The following is an 18,441-nucleotide window of genomic DNA, read 5'->3' on the forward strand; positions in this document are numbered from 1 at the left end:
AAAACTTTGGCTCCATGCTGGTCCATAGTCACAGTCAATAACACATCTCTAGGGTTCCATAGTCACAGTCAATAACACATCTCTAGGGTTCCATAGTCACAGTCAATAACACATCTCTAGGGTTCCATAGTCACAGTCAATAACACATCTCTAGGGTTCCATAGTCACAGTCAATAACACATCTCTAGGGTTCCATAGTCACAGTCAATAACACATCTCTAGGGTTCCATAGTCACAGTCAATAACACATCTCTAGGGTTCCATAGTCACAGTCAATAACACATCTCTAGGGTTCCATAGTCACAGTCAATAACACATCTCTAGGGTTCCATAGTCACAGTCAATAACACATCTCTAGGGTTCCATAGTCACAGTCAATAACACATCTCTAGGGTCCATACTCACAGTCAATAACACATCTCTAGGGTTCCATAGTCACAGTCAATAACACATCTCTAGGGTTCCATGCTGGTTGGGTTGAGAGAGGACTAATGACTCTAGGTGGGGGGCATTTAAAGGGCTAGCCCCACCCCTTTCATGTTGAAGAGGGATCATAGCAGTGTATTAAAAACAAACAATAGTCTGTCATCGAGGCAAAAGGGATGAGTTGGACGGCAAGTGAAGGAAAAGCAGCCAACAAGTGCTCAGCATATGTGGGAACTCCTTCAAGACAGTTGAAAAGCATTCCAGGTGAAGCTGATTGAGAGAATACCAATAGTGTTCAAAGCTGTCATCAAGGCAAAGTGGTGGCTACTTTGAAGAATCTCAAATATAAAATATATTTTGATTGGTTTAACACTTTTTTTTGGTTACTACATGATTCCATATGTGTTATTTTATTGTTTTGATGTCTTCACTATTATACAATGTAGAAAATAGTCAAAAGAAAGAAAACCCCTGGAATGAGCAGGTGTGTCAACTATTTGACTGGTAGTGTACATCTACATGATGTACTGTTACACCATGTAGGGAGCAGTATGGACATATTTGTTAATTCACCTAAACATATATTGTAATTAACATGAAATGATTTTAAATGCAGATGTGCAGTAGTCTAGTATTTAAATTCTCACCCAATAAAAATCTGCACTAATGAATCAAAACATGCTTCTCTTTGTTTGTACGTTTCCATATAATATTGACTTCTAAAATAAACTTTTTGTCTGAAAATAAAATATTTTACGTAACTGCGTTACCCACTCTCTAGTAAGCCGTTAGCGATGATCGTTTTTCTCGCGATACTACTAGCGTGACGTATAATCTAGTTGACGGGGACGCGACACTTCAACAACAGTTAGCCACCTCGCCGAAATATTCAAGGTCTTTATAATATTTCGGTGTATATTAGCCATTGTGTTATAAACACACGTCTACCAGTTACCCAATTTAATTTCATATTTACGTTGTTCGCTAGCTGGTTGGTTAAATTTGCCTATCACCAGTCTAATCGCTAATGCTAACTAGCTAGCTAACTTCCTCGACCATGAGCGCACAAAGATACTGCCCCCATACTAAAGAAGAGGTCGGATGGACGGAGAAAGAAACTCTGGTGAAAGAGGAGAAGGAAGAGGATGATGTCGCAGTTAAAATAGAAGTAGAGGATGAGGCTGTTACAGTGAAAGAAGAAGAGATGGACGTTAGAGTGAATGAAGACAAAGGAGAGTTCAGAGTGAAAGAGGAGGGAGATGTTACCAAAGATATGTATATCTGTGATGTAAAAAAAGAGGGGGAGGATGCAGTTTTTGGAGTGGAGGGAGAGATAACTGTCACATTGAAAGAAGAAGAAGAGGAGACAGGAGATCTGATTAACACCAGTAAGTCATCGAAGTAAAGTTGGTTTTATTTCCAACATTAAAATATATTCACATTATATTAAATGCCTACCTTTACAACCTTTGATTTGCATCGATGTGTTGATTTGATAGAATCACATTTAAATCTCTGATCTGCAATAACTTTTTTCATGGGTTGTCATAGAAACCTCAGAACCAATATTCTACTTTCACAACCTTTGATTTGGAAAAAAAGAGAGTGAATCATTGATTTGATAGAAAGACATCAAAAAATTAAAGGCATTTAAATCTATTTTATTAAAAAAGTTATTGTGAATAAGAGATGTAGTAGCCCTTTCCATCACTCACAGCCCATATGTCATCCAGTTTATGGGTTGAAATCAGATTTTGTCACGCTATACATGACGTCAGAGCTCAGTGTCTGTACAGTAACATGCTATAGATGACGTCAGAGCTCAGTTGCTGTACAGTAACACGCTATACATGATGTCAGAGCTCAGTTGCTGTACAGTAACACGCTATACATGATGTCAGAGCTCAGTTGCTGTACAGTAACACGCTATACATGATGTCAGAGCTCAGTTGCTGTACAGTAACACGCTATACATGATGTCAGAGCTCAGTTGCTGTACAGTAACACGCTATACATGACGTCAGGGCTCACTTTCTCTGCTGTGCTGGTTGGTTAAATTTGACTGACAGCCAGTCTATCGCTAATGGAGCGTAGAGCTAACTTCCTCGACCGCTAATGAGGGCACACTTCTGAACATTAGTGGTTGTCTGAGTGGAAGCTGTAAATCAAGAGGAGTTGATGGACGGAGAATGCTGAAATCAAGAGGAGTTGATGATGTCTGAGGAGAAGCTGAAGAGTTGATGTCTGTGGAATGCTGTAAATCAAGAGGAGTTGATGATGTCTGAGTGGAATGCTGTAAATCAAGAGGAGTTGATGTTGTCTGTTACAGTGGAATGCTGTAAATCAAGAGAGTTGAAAATGGAATGCTGTCAAGAGAGTTGATGTGGTCTGAGTGGAATGCTGTAAATCAAGAGGAGTTGATGATGTCTGAGTGGAATGCTGTAAATCAAGAGGAGTTGATGTTGTCTGAGTGGAATGCTGTAAATCAAGAGGAGTTGATGTGGTCTGAGTGGAATGCTGTAAATCAAGAGGAGTTAATGTTGTCTGAGTGGAATGCTGTAAATCAAGAGGAGTTGATGTTGTCTGAGTGGAATGCTGTAAATCAAGAGGAGTTGATGTTGTCTTGAGTGGAATGCTGTAAATCAAGAGGAGTTGATGTTGTCTGAGTGGAATGCTGTAAATCAAGAGGAGTTGATGTTGTCTTGAGTGGAATGCTGTAAATCAAGAGGAGTTGATGTTGTCTGAGTGGAATGCTGTAAATCAAGAGGAGTTGATGTTGTCTTGAGTGGAATGCTGTAAATCAAGAGGAGTTGATGTTGTTTGAGTGGAATGCTGTAAATCAAGAGGAGTTGATGTTGTCTTGAGTGGAATGCTGTAAATCAAGAGGAGTTGATGTTGTCTTGAGTGGAATGCTGTAAATCAAGAGGAGTGGATGTGGTCTGAGTGGGATGCTGTAAATCAAGAGGAGTTGATGTTGTCTGAGTGGAATGCTGTAAATCAAGAGGAGTTGATGATGTCTGAGTGGAATGCTGTAAATCAAGAGGAGTTGATGTTGTCTGAGTGGAATGCTGTAAATCAAGAGGAGTTGATGTGGTCTGAGTGGAATGCTGTAAATCAAGAGGAGTTGATGTTGTCTGAGTGGAATGCTGTAAATCAAGAGGAGTTGATGTTGTCTTGAGTGGAATGCTGTAAATCAAGAGGAGTTGATGTTGTTTGAGTGGAATGCTGTAAATCAAGAGGAGTTGATGTTGTCTGAGTGGAATGCTGTAAATCAAGAGTAGTTGATGTTGTCTTGAGTGGAATGCTGTAAATCAAGAGGAGTTGATGTGGTCAGAGTGGAATGCTGTAAATCAAGAGGAGTGGATGTGGTCTGAGTGGGATGCTGTAAATCAAGAGGAGTTGATGTTGTCTGAGTGGAATGCTGTAAATCAAGAGGAGTTGATGTTGTCTGAGTGGAATGCTGTAAATCAAGAGGAGTTGATGATGTCTGTAGTGGAACACGTAAATACATGAGTCAGAGCTCAGTTGGTCTGATGCACTGTCCTAACACGCCTTCTGGATACATGACAGGCAGAGCTCAGTGGTTGTACAGTAACCTTGATTATCTTTTTTTCCTTCCTGTGAGCTCAGTTGTTGAAGGTGTCCTAGAGGGCAGGTAGTTTGCCCCCAGTGATGCTTACAGACCGCATACCCTCTGAGAGCCCTGTGGTTGTGGACGGTGCAGTTGAACCAGGAACACATGACAGCCAGAGCTCAGCTGCTTGCAGAGCAAGGGGAACACTACTCCAGGTCTCAGAGCGAGTGACGTTTGAAACGCTCATTAGCGTGCACCCCGTAACAGCTAGCCATTTACATGGTTCACCAGCCATTAGGCTGTACAGTAAAACAGCTCAATGCTTGACATGATGCTCAAGAGCTCAGTGGCTGTGACAGTAACACTGCTACCATCTACAGATGATGTCAGAGACTCAGTAACATGATAACACACAGAACACGAGCTATATCATTGATGTCAGAGCTTTCAGTTAAACCTTCAATGCTGTTCAGTAACATCTATACATGATGTGCAAGAGCTCAGTGACACTTTCACCTGGTAATATTGCCTATAACATGATGTCAGAGCTAAGTATGCAGGTTTAAAAATATATACTTCTGTGTATTGATTTCAGAGCTGCAGTGTTTATGTTTAGGGACAGTCGTGCTACATTGTGCTTTTTTCACAAATGCGCTTTTGTTACATTATGTCAGAGCTCAGAAATGGTCTTACAGTAACAAACTGCTATACCCTGACTCTGTCAGAGCTCAGTTGAAATTCTGTTAGCAGGTAACTAAATACAGGTTTAAAAATATATACATGATTTTCAGAAAGTCATTGATGTGGTTGTACAGTAACACAGCTATACATGATTATATCAGAGCTCAGTGGACACTGATAAACTAGTAATATCATCAACCATGTGTAGTTAACTAGTGATTATGATTGATTGATTGATTGTTTTTTATAAGATAAGTTTAATACTAGCTAGTAACTTACCTTGGCTTCTTACTGCATTCGCGTAACAGGCAGGCTCCTCGTGGAGTGCAATGTGAGGCAGGTGGTTAGAGCGTTGGACTAGTAAACCGTAAGGTTGCAAGATTTTGAATCCAACTAAACAAATCCAACTAAACGATTCCAACTAAACGAATCCAACTAAATTATTCACTCGATTCCAGATGATGTTCAGGAGGTGTCTGATTACGTTCTGATGCTGCAGGGTTTACAGGCCCTGTGTGTTGTAATATATCTCAGCATAGCTCTCTGCTGAGCACCTGGGATTCTCTCAGCTGACTGTTCTAGATCTCTGGATGTCGTTCTGTTGGCTGGGACCTGTGTGTTAATATATCTCAGCATAGCTCTCTGGCTGAGCACCTGGGATTCTCTCAGCTGACTGTTCTGGATCTCTGGATGTCGTTCTGTTGGATGCGACCTGTGTGTTGTAATATATCTCAGCATAGCTCTCTGTCTGAGCACCTGGGATTCTCTCAGCTGACTGTTCTGGATCTCTGGATGTCGTTCTGTTGGATGGGACCTGTGTGTTATATATCTCAGCATAGCTCTCTGGCTGAGCACCTGGGATTCTCTCAGCTGACTGTTCTGGATCTCTGGATGTCGTTCTGTGGATGGGACCTGTGTATACATGATCTCAGAATAGCTCAGTGGCTGTAGCAGTAACATTCTCTACATGACTGTTCTAGAGCTCAGTATTTCTGGTATTTCATGGAATATGGAGTATTTCTATATGGAATATGGAGTATTTCTATATGGGGTACTTCTATGTGGTGTATTTCTATATGGTTTATTTCTATATGGAGTATTTCTATATGGAGTATTTCTATATGGAATATGGAGTATTTCTATATTCCGAAATACACCTTTAATTCTCATTCATTTATATATTAGATTAATATAAAGACTAAATATTAAGATAAAATAAGATTATAAATAGTACGTATTATTATAAATCTCTCTTTCTAAAGTACCCTTCATTGTAATTAAGTTTACATGTGAGAATTGCCAATCTGAGAAAACAATTATTTCACTTTTACGATGGTGTGGAATCGCTTATGTATTAAAGCGATGATGTGTGATGGTTCCATACAACTGCCTTAGTGTTTTAGAAAATTATGGGCCATTTTCTGAAACCTGACCTCAGGTTATGGGGGGGGGGTCTAGTCTGGATTAAACCTCACAGGAAGACAGTTTTATCATGTGGAGGTTTCATTCAGGTCTCTCTATTTAACTAAATAATCTGTTGTCTTTGACAGGAGAAAGACCACACTCTCACAACAGGAAGAGTCCCTCAGGGGAACCAGACCCAGAGATGCCAAATCCAGCCAGACGGCACCACTGCTCCCAGTGTGGAAAGCATTTTACCAAGTTACAGAACCTAAAACAGCATGAGAGGACACACAAAGGAGAAAAGCCTTTCCAATGCTCCCAGTGTGGAAAGGGTTTTAACCGGTTAGGGAGCCTGAAAGAACATACAATGATACACACAGGAAAGAAGCCTCACCACTGCTCCCAGTGTGGAAAGGGTTTTAACCGGTTAGGGAACCTGAAAAAGCATGATGAATTGTCTGGAATGAATGCTGTAAAGTGTTCAAGTGGAAAGTTTATCAGTTAGAGTCTGAAGGAACATGAACTGTAAATCACAGGGGAGAAACCCCACCATTGCTCTCAGTGTGGAAAGGCTTTTGTAAATCAAGAGACGAAACAGGAGAAAAGTTGTCCTGTGTGGAATACCCATTTAAATCAAGAAACATGAGTTGATACATTCTGGAGATGGAATGTTGTAACTGTGGAAGGAGTTTTGGTGGTTGAACCTTAAAGCAACATGAGAGAATGCTGAGAAAGCCTTTCCAATGTTCCCAGTGTGGAGTTTTACTGTGTTGTGAGCCTAAAATGCTGTAAATCACAGAGGAGTACCAATGTCCCACTGTGGCAAGAGTTTTAGGGGTTAGGGAATGCTGTAAATCACAGGAGAAAAGTACTGATTTTGTCAATGTGGAAAGAGTTATAACCAGTTAAGCACCTGTAAATCACATGAAATAAAACATATAGGTGTGAAGCCTTTCCACTGCTCCCATTTTAGTTCCATTGCTATGATTTCTGCATATTTACACTTTCGGACATTTGGCCCATAGATGCCTGTAAATCAAGAGCTTTTGGAGTTGATGTTCTATGTCTAACACGTATGGATCCAGAATGCTGTTACCAAATCAAGAGGAGTTGATGCTTTGTCTGGGGTGGAAAGCCTGTTTAACGTGCTTCACAGCATTGCTTGCTGTTTTGAGATATCAGCTGATGTGCGAACAGGGCTATATAAATACATTTGATTTGATTTGATGGTCTGTAACCTGAATGAATGAATGTATGCATTTATGTGACAAATCAGTTCATGGACCCAGGTGTTGAATTCCCAGGGAGACGGCAACCTTACCTCGTTCCAGGGCCTTGACCTCTTGACCTCTTGGTCGGCCAGTCCAAGACGACTATTATTTGTTTAGATGGTGACGAAACGTAAACATGCCAAAATCATCATCAGTCTTCACCACCATCAACCTCACAATCATCATCCCCATGACAACCAAGGACAATGATAGCAGTTCCAGATCAGACTAGTTGGTCTTGACAGTGGGAAGTCCATCCTGTCTGACTGTGCCCACCCTTTTTACACCAGGGGTTCTTAAACCTTTTTCAGACTGGGACCCAAATTTTAAAAATTCTGTGTTTTCCTGGGACCCAAGCTTATTAAAATATGCAACTATGTGTAAAATATTGGTTGATTTCATTGCCCTTTATGCCTTAAACAAATGTAAGATAAACAAAAACATATAACAATGATATGAAATACCCATAAAAAGACTAATCATGTTTATTCTTTAAAAAAACCTCTTACATATCTGTCTAGGTTGGACCTGTTGCTGTTAAAATACAATAAATCATTTTCATTCTGAACTGGGAGTAAACTGATTGATCACATCACACAGATGTAGAACAGAACACACACACACACAGGCTCAGTTTTTGATAGTGCGAACCTAAGTAACAGTACAGATGAGAAATGATCAGGCCTACCGTACATCTTACTGTGGAAAGTATTGTTGAAAAAAAAGTCTTAAGTAGGAACTGTTTCTGTTAAAATACAAAAACTATTTGTATTATTCTGAACTGGAATAAACAGATCAAACCACACAGGTTGAAGTTTTCAACAAGCTTGTCTATTCTGGACTCTGGTTTTGACAGAGCAACACGGAGGTCATGCATGTGAACATGTGAACTTTCATGTGCCTTAATAACAGACTTGTATGCCATCTGTAAATACCAATACAATTGTTAAACTACGAGCCTAGTTGGTTTAGCCAACGGAAAAAGACAGGAACCTTCCCTCCTCTAGCCACGATTGGCTGAGATAAATGATGGGCTGGACATGCCGAGAGATGAGTTCAGATTGGTCTGCCGTGTAGCTTCTGTCTATAACATGAGCTGCTCAGTGTCTTTCTGATGTTTCTTATTTTCTCTCATGGTATTCCACTGAGGCCGATACGTAAAGCTTAATAAAGAGCAGTGTGGGAGTTTCTTATTATTTTCTCCATTGAAACAAAAGATCAGCTCATATGTGCAAGTGCCTTTTGAAGTTGTGATAGTGGCAAAATATGTATTTTGGATGTAGCGGTTGTTAGCTTGAATGCTAACGCTCATTGACATAGGCTGGTAGCAAAGCTAGCCAAAGAGCAAGTGCTTTTTAAGTTGTGATAGTGGTTGTTAGCTTGAATGCTAACGCTCATTGACAGGCTGGTTGCAAATCTAGTCAAAGAGCAAGTGCTTTTTAAGTTGATAGTGGTTGTTAGCTTGAATGCTAACGCTCATTGACATTGGTTAGCTTTTGCTACCATCCTAAGAGCAAGTGTTGTTGTTTTTTTAAGTATAAAGCAATTGATTTGCGACGATGAAACAAACATTATACTAAGCAGGACTTTCAAATGAACCTTACATTGTAATTCAAAAGTAGTGTGAAATGGACTCATAAGCAACCTGGAAATGGAGGCTATTTTTGCTGGCAGCCTATGAGAACTCCCCTGAGATTTCCCCCCTGGGGAATTAGTGAATAACAGCGCAGATCTTAATGCTGCAATTTTTGTAATCACAAGAAAGGGGCCTATGTTGGAGGGGCATATATTGGAGGGGCCTATATTGGTGACCAAGAGTCGTGTTGGAGAATAATCAGAATTGGTTGGTAACATAGGTAAGATGTTTTATATTCATCATATGTTTGTAAGTTACTTCTCATCAGAATGTTATTTTTGTATAATACTGTGGCGGGGTTGCAGTATCTGTTCTATGCCAAGACTAAGTTGTTTGGGCCGGAGAGAGGGGAGAGGTTAAGCGTGGATCTCTTGGCTCCACAATGTCTGTGTGCCAGTAAATGTGTCTCTGTGATCTTGTCAAGATAGGATGGATTTGATATATGGCTGTTGATATGGAGGATTGGTTTATGGTTCTGAGTTTGAGAAAAGAACATAGTTTAGGAGACAAAGCTGAACGATAAATTATGGCCAATGCTGTCTGGCTATGTGTGTCTTTGCTATAAAGGATCTCAGTTGCAATGTGTAAAGGACTCTCGGAGAATTCATTGATAGACCCTGAATTGATCTGAGAGTCACAGGGTTGTGATAGAGCTCATATAATTAAAGATGGACTTTGTGATAACTAACTCTGACTTGTGTGTGGTTTGCTCTCATGATTTGGTAAATAGAGGAAATTTCCACGACAGTCGTCTGGCACACTGCTTAGGGTTTCAGCAACTTTAATAACTTGTTTATAGCGTAGAATCATCCACTATACTACTAATATAAAAAAACAAGACAGAATATGGGCTGTTGTTGCTCACTTGACTGTTTTAGTTTAGACTATTTTCAAATAAGTTTATAAAAGCATTTAAACATACATTACAGTTGTAAGTTGTTGTTCAACATCATGGGCATCACCTTTTAGCCAAAATAAACTGTAGATTTCTACTGTTGTGGCCTTTAACCATCTGTCTGACTTTGTTGTTTACACAGGAGAGAGACGTGACTATTGTGGATCCTCTGGGGAGCCTCAACAACATCATGAAGCTGACGAGGCAGAGAAGAGTCTGTCCACATCAGAATGGCTCAAACACCAGCAGAGACCCAGAGGGAAGAAACCTCACCACTGCTCTGACTGTGGGAAGAGTTACTCAAGATTAGATTCACTAAAAGTACACCAGAGAATTCACACTGGAGAGAAAACGAATAGCTGTTATCAATGTGGGAAGAGTTTTACTACATCTAGCCAGCTGACTATACACCAGAGAAAACACACAGGAGAGAAACCTTACCACTGCGCTGACTGTGGAAAGAGTTTTGCTGTCTCAGGATATTTACAATCACATCAGAGAACACACACAGGAGAGAAGCCTTATAGCTGTCATAAATGTGGGAAGAGTTTTGCTCACTCAAACACACTGATATCACACTTGAGAATACACACTGGAGAGAAATCTCATAGCTGCTCTCATTGTGGGAAGAGGTGCACATCTTCAGCAGCCCTTAAAATACATCAGAGAATCCATACAGGAGAGAAACCTTATAGCTGCGCTGACTGTGGGAAGTGTTTTGGTTTGTCAGGACATTTAAAATTACACCAGAGAACACACACAGGAGATAAACCTTATAGGTGTGATCAATGTGGGAAGAATTTTAGTTACTCAGGTGGCCTGATAGTACATCAGAGAACCCATACAGGAGAGAAACCTTATAGCTGTGATCAATGTGGGAAGAGATTTGTTACATCTAATAGTCGTAATATACACCAAAGAACACACACAGGAGAGAAACCTTACCACTGCTCTGACTGCGGAAAGAGCTTTGTTTCGACAGGACATTTAAAAGTACACCAGACAACACACACAGGAGAGAAGCCTTATAGCTGTAATCATTGTGGCATGAGTTTTGTTACATCGGGTAGCCTGAAAAGACACCAGAGAACACACACAGGAGAGAAGCCTTATAGCTGTGATCACTGTGGGAAGAGTTTTGTTACATCTAGCTGTTGTGCTATACACCAGAGAACACACACAGGAGAGAAACCTTATCATTGCTCTGACTGTGGAAAGCATTTTGTTTCATCAGGATGTTTAAAATCACACCAGAGAACACACACAGGAGAGAAGTGTCATAGCTGTGATCAATGTGACAAGAGATACTCTGATAAAAGATCTCTGATTAAACATCAGAAAATTCATACATGAAGTAGTTTTAAAAAATTAAATAATATCATAATGTAGAATGTTTAACATTGTAGTGTGAGTACTTTAATTAATGATGTCACAATGTAGAATGTTTAACATTGTAGTATGAGTATTTTAATTAATGATGTCACAATGTAGAACCCTAAACATTTTCCCCCTTTTCTATTGATTTCAGCGTGATGTGGATATTAGCCTCATCAGGGGAAAACTCCAGGCTCTGAATTGAAAGAGTCCTATTTAATGTCATTAACAAAGAGTGATTGTCAAATAAAGCATTACACTTACATTGGCCACCCACTTAAATCAAAATGCACCACTTCAAACTGTAGCGAGCTGATTTCTACTGGTTGTCCAGTGATGTACACTTCATTCCCAGATTCCATGTGTTTTTTAAACTGTTCTAAACGTACGTGCAACCTCATCTCCCCTCTCTCGCCACCATTGATTTCATATCCATATGAATGATGACAAATAAGTGTTGCGTTTCTCTTAGTTTTGGGGACCCTATATTTAAATGCATCACTCCAAAGTGTAGCTGACTGTCTTCTTCAGGTTGTTATCTTTTACCTCACTGGTTAGACATCTCCCATGTGTTTTTTAGTTGTGTTAGTTTCAACCGCATGTGCAACCTGATTTCCCCCCTAATCATTATCAGTGATTTATTGCCAGTTGTTAAAGCAGTGTTTTTGGTGTAGTTTAGAAGGTGCTCGTTGACATTTTTTTAAAGTAATATGATTACTGTTGTGTTTGTGTCGATCGTACATTTCCTGTTTAGGTTGTCAATATATCACAAACTGTTTCTGCATGTTGGTTAGGACACGTTAAAACTGTTTTGACATTGGGCTCTCCCACCTAGCAAAATGACATTGAAAAGACATGAAGACTATGCCAGAGGTCCAAACTACGTTCGGTTTTGGTTGAAAGTTGAAAATATGTATTTTTCAGGTCTTTGTTTCAACGACTTGAAAACAACATAATTCAACGTACTTGCAGCCTATGCACATGGATGCAGTATATAAAAAATTACTCTACGAACAATTTTTATGAACAATCCTACATCACTTGATAGAATCTTGTGTATGTTTAAGATAATGACTAAAGTATTCCACCCTGAAACCATATAATTGTATGAAATGTGTTAGAGTCATAATCCAATAATGTGTGTGACTAGACTTTTTAAGACTAGGCCATTGTGTTACTATTTCACAATATGAGCAGGGTATAGTTGAGCCATTCAAGGACAACTGAACTGTCGACTTGTGATAACGGTGAAACTAATAACTGGAAAGAGGCCTCCCCTCCCTAGGGAGGAGAAAAACTGTTAGAAATGGCTAGGCTTGCAGAAGATGATGAAACATGTTGCAGAAGTGTGATAAACTATGTATGTGAACTTCGGAAAAATACAGCCCACCTAAAGAGAGGTGGAGTTTCTACTGATGTGAGTTAATTTGTGTGTGGGTGCAAAGATTGTGTTCTCATTTTGAAATCAGAGCGCTCTCTGAATAAAGGACTGAGCTATTGCAGAATCTGAGACTTTGTCTTCTTCTTTATTAACTGAAGCCTTACAACCTTCGGGAAATAGACAAAGCTTTGAGTAGTAGTTGAATTCAACCATTGACATCATCTTGTGACATCACTCCAATATTTATTTACAACATTCTAGTTCTAGACGTCCTTATTCCACTACTGAAGAAGTATGACTCAAATCACCTACTCATATTTTATTAATATAAATATTATTCATATTTCAAACATTCAGCCTGAAAAAATATAAATGTTTAATAATTCCATTCCTCACTATTAATTAAGTGAATTATTGCCAATACATATTAACATTCTGTTTTGATATTTCATCATATTTGCATTTCATGTAACGTTTAGTAATCTTAATTATTTATGCAACCAACTGACAATGTTTTGGGGGTTCAAATTAAATTGTTTACAATGAATGGAATAAAACAAGCTTTTCCTTAGAATGATCATTAGTCTTTCAGTTTTTTTTTGTTATTCTTTAGTTTTTTTATCCTTTGATTTCAAAACAGTTTTATTTTTCCATAACTATAATCTGTAACAAACAGAGTGGACAACGTTGTAGACTTTACCATTTGCCAAAGTTTGTTTACAAGGAGAGCAAGTTGAGTATTGAGTTGTTGCACACGCTCATTTCACACAGTAGGCGTTACCTAACGAAAATATGCAAATAAATTCTAGAATGCACCAATAGGATCTCTCTTGCTCCTGCTTGGCTCTGCCCACTTCCTCGCTTGTTCTGCCCACTATGATTAATTTGCTTCCATTGGAAACGATAGAACAGAGCCTATCATTGGGTAAGTTATAAAACATATTTGGCCACACAGTCTGTGAAGAGCATGGGGTGTGGCGGACGTTAGCCAGCTTGAATAAAGAATATACAAAGGATATTTGGGCTGGAGGCAGGGATATGGGATATGGGCGGAGCTGGGCTGGGTGGCGGGGATATGGGATACGGGCGGATCTGGGCTGGGGGCGGGGATATGGGATATGGGCGGAGCTGGGCTGGGGACGGGGATACGGGGGAGCTGGGCTGGGGGCGGGGAGTTGGGCTGAGTTGGGCTGGGGATATGGGATACGGGCGGAGCTGGGCTGGGGACGGGGATATGGGATACGGGCAGAGCTGGGCTGGGGACGGGGATATGGGATACGGGCGGAGCTGGGCTCCATAATGGTGTAAAATCTTCTTATTTCTATCGTAAGTGAAGAATCCAAGCAGTACATCTCTCCATAATAGTGTAACATCTTCATAAATGTGTGCAATTATAAATCTACTGGTGTCTTACCACAGATTCCTTACATGAATACAATACCACAAAAGATGCAACACTGTTTCTGGGTGGTCATTACAAAAGGTCACAACACTGTTTTTTCATTAAATCTGGTACAACACTGTTTCTTGGTCATTACAAAAGATACAAACTGTTTCTGGGTGGTCATTACAAAAGGTACAACACTGTTTCTGGGTGGTCATTAAAAGATACAACACTGTTTCTAAATGGTCATTACAAAAGGTACAACACTGTTTCTGGGTGGTCATTACAAAAGATACAACACTGTTTCTGGGTGGTCATTACAAAAGGTACAACACTGTTTCTGGGTGGTCATTACAAAAGGTACAATTGGAGTTGATGTTTTCCTTAAACTTCTTCATATTAGTGGTTGTCAGGATAATATTTCTGAGTAATTTTAAAAGAAACTTCCTTAATTTTGTTAATAAGTAGGTACTTTTTCCCAACAGATGTGATCAATGAAACCCATTCTAATAACTTAGGTGTCTGACACAAGACTGTAAGGCTCTAGCCTACTCCAGACCCATTATCAAACATCGACACAAATCCAAAGTTAAATCTAGAATTATAGCTCTACTGTATTGAATCTGACATTACAAAGCATCCTTCACAACATCCATGCGTTGAAACAAGGCTAGTATAGCTCTACTGTTGTTGAATGGACTGACATTACAAGGTATCAGTCACCAAACATTTGAAACAATAGCCTGTTGAATGGACTGACATTACAAGGTATAGATACAACATCCCGTTGAATCAAGCTCGCAATCTCTTTGTCACCAATGGACTGACCCAAGGTATACTACAACATCCCATTGAAACAAGGCTCGTCGTTGGCTGGCCCTACTGTTGTTGAATGGACTGACATTACAAAACACAACATCCCTGAAACAAGGCATGTCTCTACTGTTGTTGAATGGACTGACATTACAAGGTATCGACACAACATCCCCGTTGAAACAGGCTCGTACCATAGCTCTACCTGTTGTTGAATGGACTGACATTACAAGGTATCGACATCTAGTCATCCCGTTGAAACAAGGCCGTAAGCTCTACTGTTGTTGAATGGACTGACATTACAAGGTATCGACACAACATCCCGTTGAAACAAGGCTCGTATAGCTCTACTGTTGTTGAATGGACTGACATTACAAGGTATAGATACAACATGCCGTTGAAACAACTTATCTCGTATAGCTCTACTGTTGTTGAATGGACTGACATTACAAGGTATAGACACAACATGTTGAAAGAGCAGCTCAGTATAGCTCTACCTGTTGTTGAATGGACTGACATTAATTTATCCACAAACATCCCGTTGAAACAAGGCTCGTTCTCAACTGTTGTTGAATGGATTAATTTATTTATTTTGCTCCAACATCCCGTTGAAATTTTTATAGCTCTACTGTTGTTGATTCATTACAAGGCGACACAACATCCATTGAAACAAGGCTGTTAGCTCTACTGTTGTTGAATGGACTGACATTACAAGGTTTCGACACAACATCCCGTTGAAAGAAGGCCTCGTTTAGCTCTACTGTTGTTGAATGGACTGACATTACAAGGTATAGATACAACATCCCGTTGAAACAAGGCTCGTATAGCTCTACTGTTGTTGAATGGACTGACATTACAAGGTATCGACACAACATCCCGTTGAAAGAAGGCTCGTATAGCTCTACTGTTGTTGAATGGACTGACATTACAAGGTATAGACACAACATCCCGTTGAAAGAAGGCTGTATAGCTCTACTGTTGTTGAATGGACTGACATTACAAGGTATCGACACAACATCCCGTTGTTGTATGGCTCGTATAGCTCTACTTTGTTGAATCTGACATTACAAGGTATCGACACAACATCCCGTTGAAAGAGAACTTGTTAGCTCTACTGTTGTTGAATGGACTTACATTACAAGGTATAGATACAACATCCCGTTGAAACAAGGCTCGTATAGCTCTACTGTTGTTGAATGGACTGACATTACAAGGTATCGACACAACATCCCGTTGAAACAAGGCTCGTATAGCTCTACTGTTGTTGAATGGACTGACATTACAAGGTTTCGACACAACATCCCGTTGAAAGAAGGCTCGTATAGCTCTACTGTTGTTGAATGGACTGACATTACAAGGTATAAATAGCTCTACTGTTGTTGAATGGACTGACATTACAAGGTATAGACACAACATCCCGTTGAAAGAAGGCTCGTATAGCTCTACTGTTGTTGAATGGACTGACATTACAAGGTATCGACACAACATCCCGTTGAAACAAGGCTCGTATAGCTCTACTGTTTTGAATGGACTGACATTGTCAAGATTATACAAACATCCCGTTGAAACAAAAAATGATAGCTCTACTGTTGTTGAATGGACTGACATTACAAGGTATCGACACAACATCCCGTTGAAACAAGGCTCGTTTAGCTCTACTGTTGTTGAATGGACTGACATTACAAATCGACACAACATCCCGTTGAAAGAAGGCTCGTATAGCTCTACTGTTGTTGAATGGACTGACATTACAAGGTATAGATACAACATCCCGTTGAAACAAGGCTCGTATAGCTCTACTGTTGTTGAATGGACTGACATTACAAGGTATCGACACAACATCCCGTTGAAAGAAGGCTCGTATAGCTCTACTGTTGTTGAATGGACTGACATTACAAGGTATAGACACAACATCCCGTTGAAAGAAGGCAGCAGCTCTACTGTTGTTGAATGGACTGACATTAAAGGTATCGACACAACATCCCGTTGAAAGAAGGCTCGTATAGCTCTACTGTTGTTGAATGGACTGACATTACAAATCGACACAACATCCCGTTGAAAGAAGGCTCAAATAGCCTACTGTTGTTGAATGGACTGACATTACAAGGTATAGATACAACATCCCGTTGAAACAAGGCTGGTTATAGCTCTACTGTTGTTGAATGGACTGACATTACAAGGTAGCACAACATCCCGTTGAAACAAGGCTCGTATAGCTCTACTGTTGTTGAATGGACTGACATTACAAGGTATCGACACAACATCCCGTTGAAAGAAGGCTCGTATAGCTCTACTGTTGTTGAATGGACTGACATTACAAGGTATAGATACAACATCCCGTTGAAACAAGGCTCGTATAGCTCTACTGTTGTTGAATGGACTGACATTACAAGGTATCGACACATGAGTTGAAAGAAGGCGTATAGCTCTACTGTTGTTGAATGGACTGACATTACAAGGTATCGACACAACATCCAGTTGAAAGAGAGGAGTATAGCTCTACTGTTGTTGAATGGACTGACATTACAAGGTATCGATACAACATCCCGTTGAAACAAGGCTCGGATAGCTCTACTGTTGTTGAATGGACTGACATTACAAGGTAAAACAAGAGTTGAAACAAGGCTCGTATAGCTCTACTGTTGTTGAATGGACTGACATTACAAGGTATAGATACAACAGTTGAAACAAGGAGGAGTATGCTCTTGTTGTTGAATGGACTGACATTACAAGGTATCGACACAACATCCCGTTGAAAGAAGGCTCGTATAGCTCTACTGTTGTTGAATGGACTGACATTACAAGGTATCGATACAACATCCCGTTGAAAGAAGGCTCGTATAGCTCTACTGTTGTTGAATGGACTGACATTACAAGGTATCGACACAACATCCCGTTGAAAAGAAGGCTCGTATAGCTCTACTGTTGTTGAATGGACTGACATTACAAGGTATCGACACAACATCCCGTTGAAAGAAGGCTCGTATAGCTCTACTGTTGTTGAATGGACTGACATTACAAGGTATCGATACAACATCCCGTTGAAAGAAGGCTTATAGCTCTACTGTTGTTGAATGGACTGACATTACAAGGTATCGATACAACAGTTGAAACAAGGCTCGTATAGCTCTACTGTTGTTGAATGGACTGACATTACAAGGTATCGACACAACATCCCGTTGAAAAAGGCTCGTATAGCCCTACTGTTGTTGAATGGACTGACATTACAAGGTATAGATACAACATCCCGTTGAAACAAGGCTCGTATAGCTCTACTGTTGTTGAATGGACTGACATTACAAGGTATCGATACAACATCCCGTTGAAACAAGGCTCTATAGCTCTACTGTTGTTGAATGGACTGACATTACAAGGTATCGATACAACATCCCGTTGAAACAAGGCTTTTATAGCTCTACTGTTGTTGAATGGACTGACATTACAAGGTATAGATACAACATCCCGTTGAAACAAGGCTTATAGCTCTACTGTTGTTGAATGGACTGACATTACAAGGTATAGATACAACATCCCGTTGAAACAAGGCTCTAGCTCTACTGTTTTGAATGGACTGACATTACAAGGTATCGACACAACATCCC

General features: G+C 40.0%; 1 protein-coding gene across 2 annotated transcripts in view; it reads left to right on the plus strand.

Moving 5' to 3' along the window:
• The first annotated feature begins 1,247 nt into the window (after window positions 1–1,247).
• Window positions 1,248–18,441, plus strand: part of LOC118382113 (zinc finger protein 501-like) — a 28,436-nt gene continuing 11,242 nt past the window's right edge. Inside the window, exons 1-2 of one of the 2 annotated variants that reach the window (XM_052507114.1) lie at window positions 1,248–1,814; window positions 10,030–12,765. In XM_052507114.1, the coding sequence (XP_052363074.1) occupies window positions 1,484–1,814; window positions 10,030–11,240 (1,542 nt within the window). In that variant the 5' untranslated portion in view covers window positions 1,248–1,483 and the 3' untranslated portion in view covers window positions 11,241–12,765. Of the gene's footprint in view, window positions 1,815–10,029; window positions 12,766–18,441 lie in introns of those variants that run through there. The other variant, XM_052507116.1, reaches the window with a different exon arrangement.

Source organism: Oncorhynchus keta, unplaced genomic scaffold, assembly GCF_023373465.1.
Source record: "Oncorhynchus keta strain PuntledgeMale-10-30-2019 unplaced genomic scaffold, Oket_V2 Un_contig_28667_pilon_pilon, whole genome shotgun sequence".
Classification (NCBI taxonomy): domain Eukaryota; kingdom Metazoa; phylum Chordata; class Actinopteri; order Salmoniformes; family Salmonidae; genus Oncorhynchus; species Oncorhynchus keta.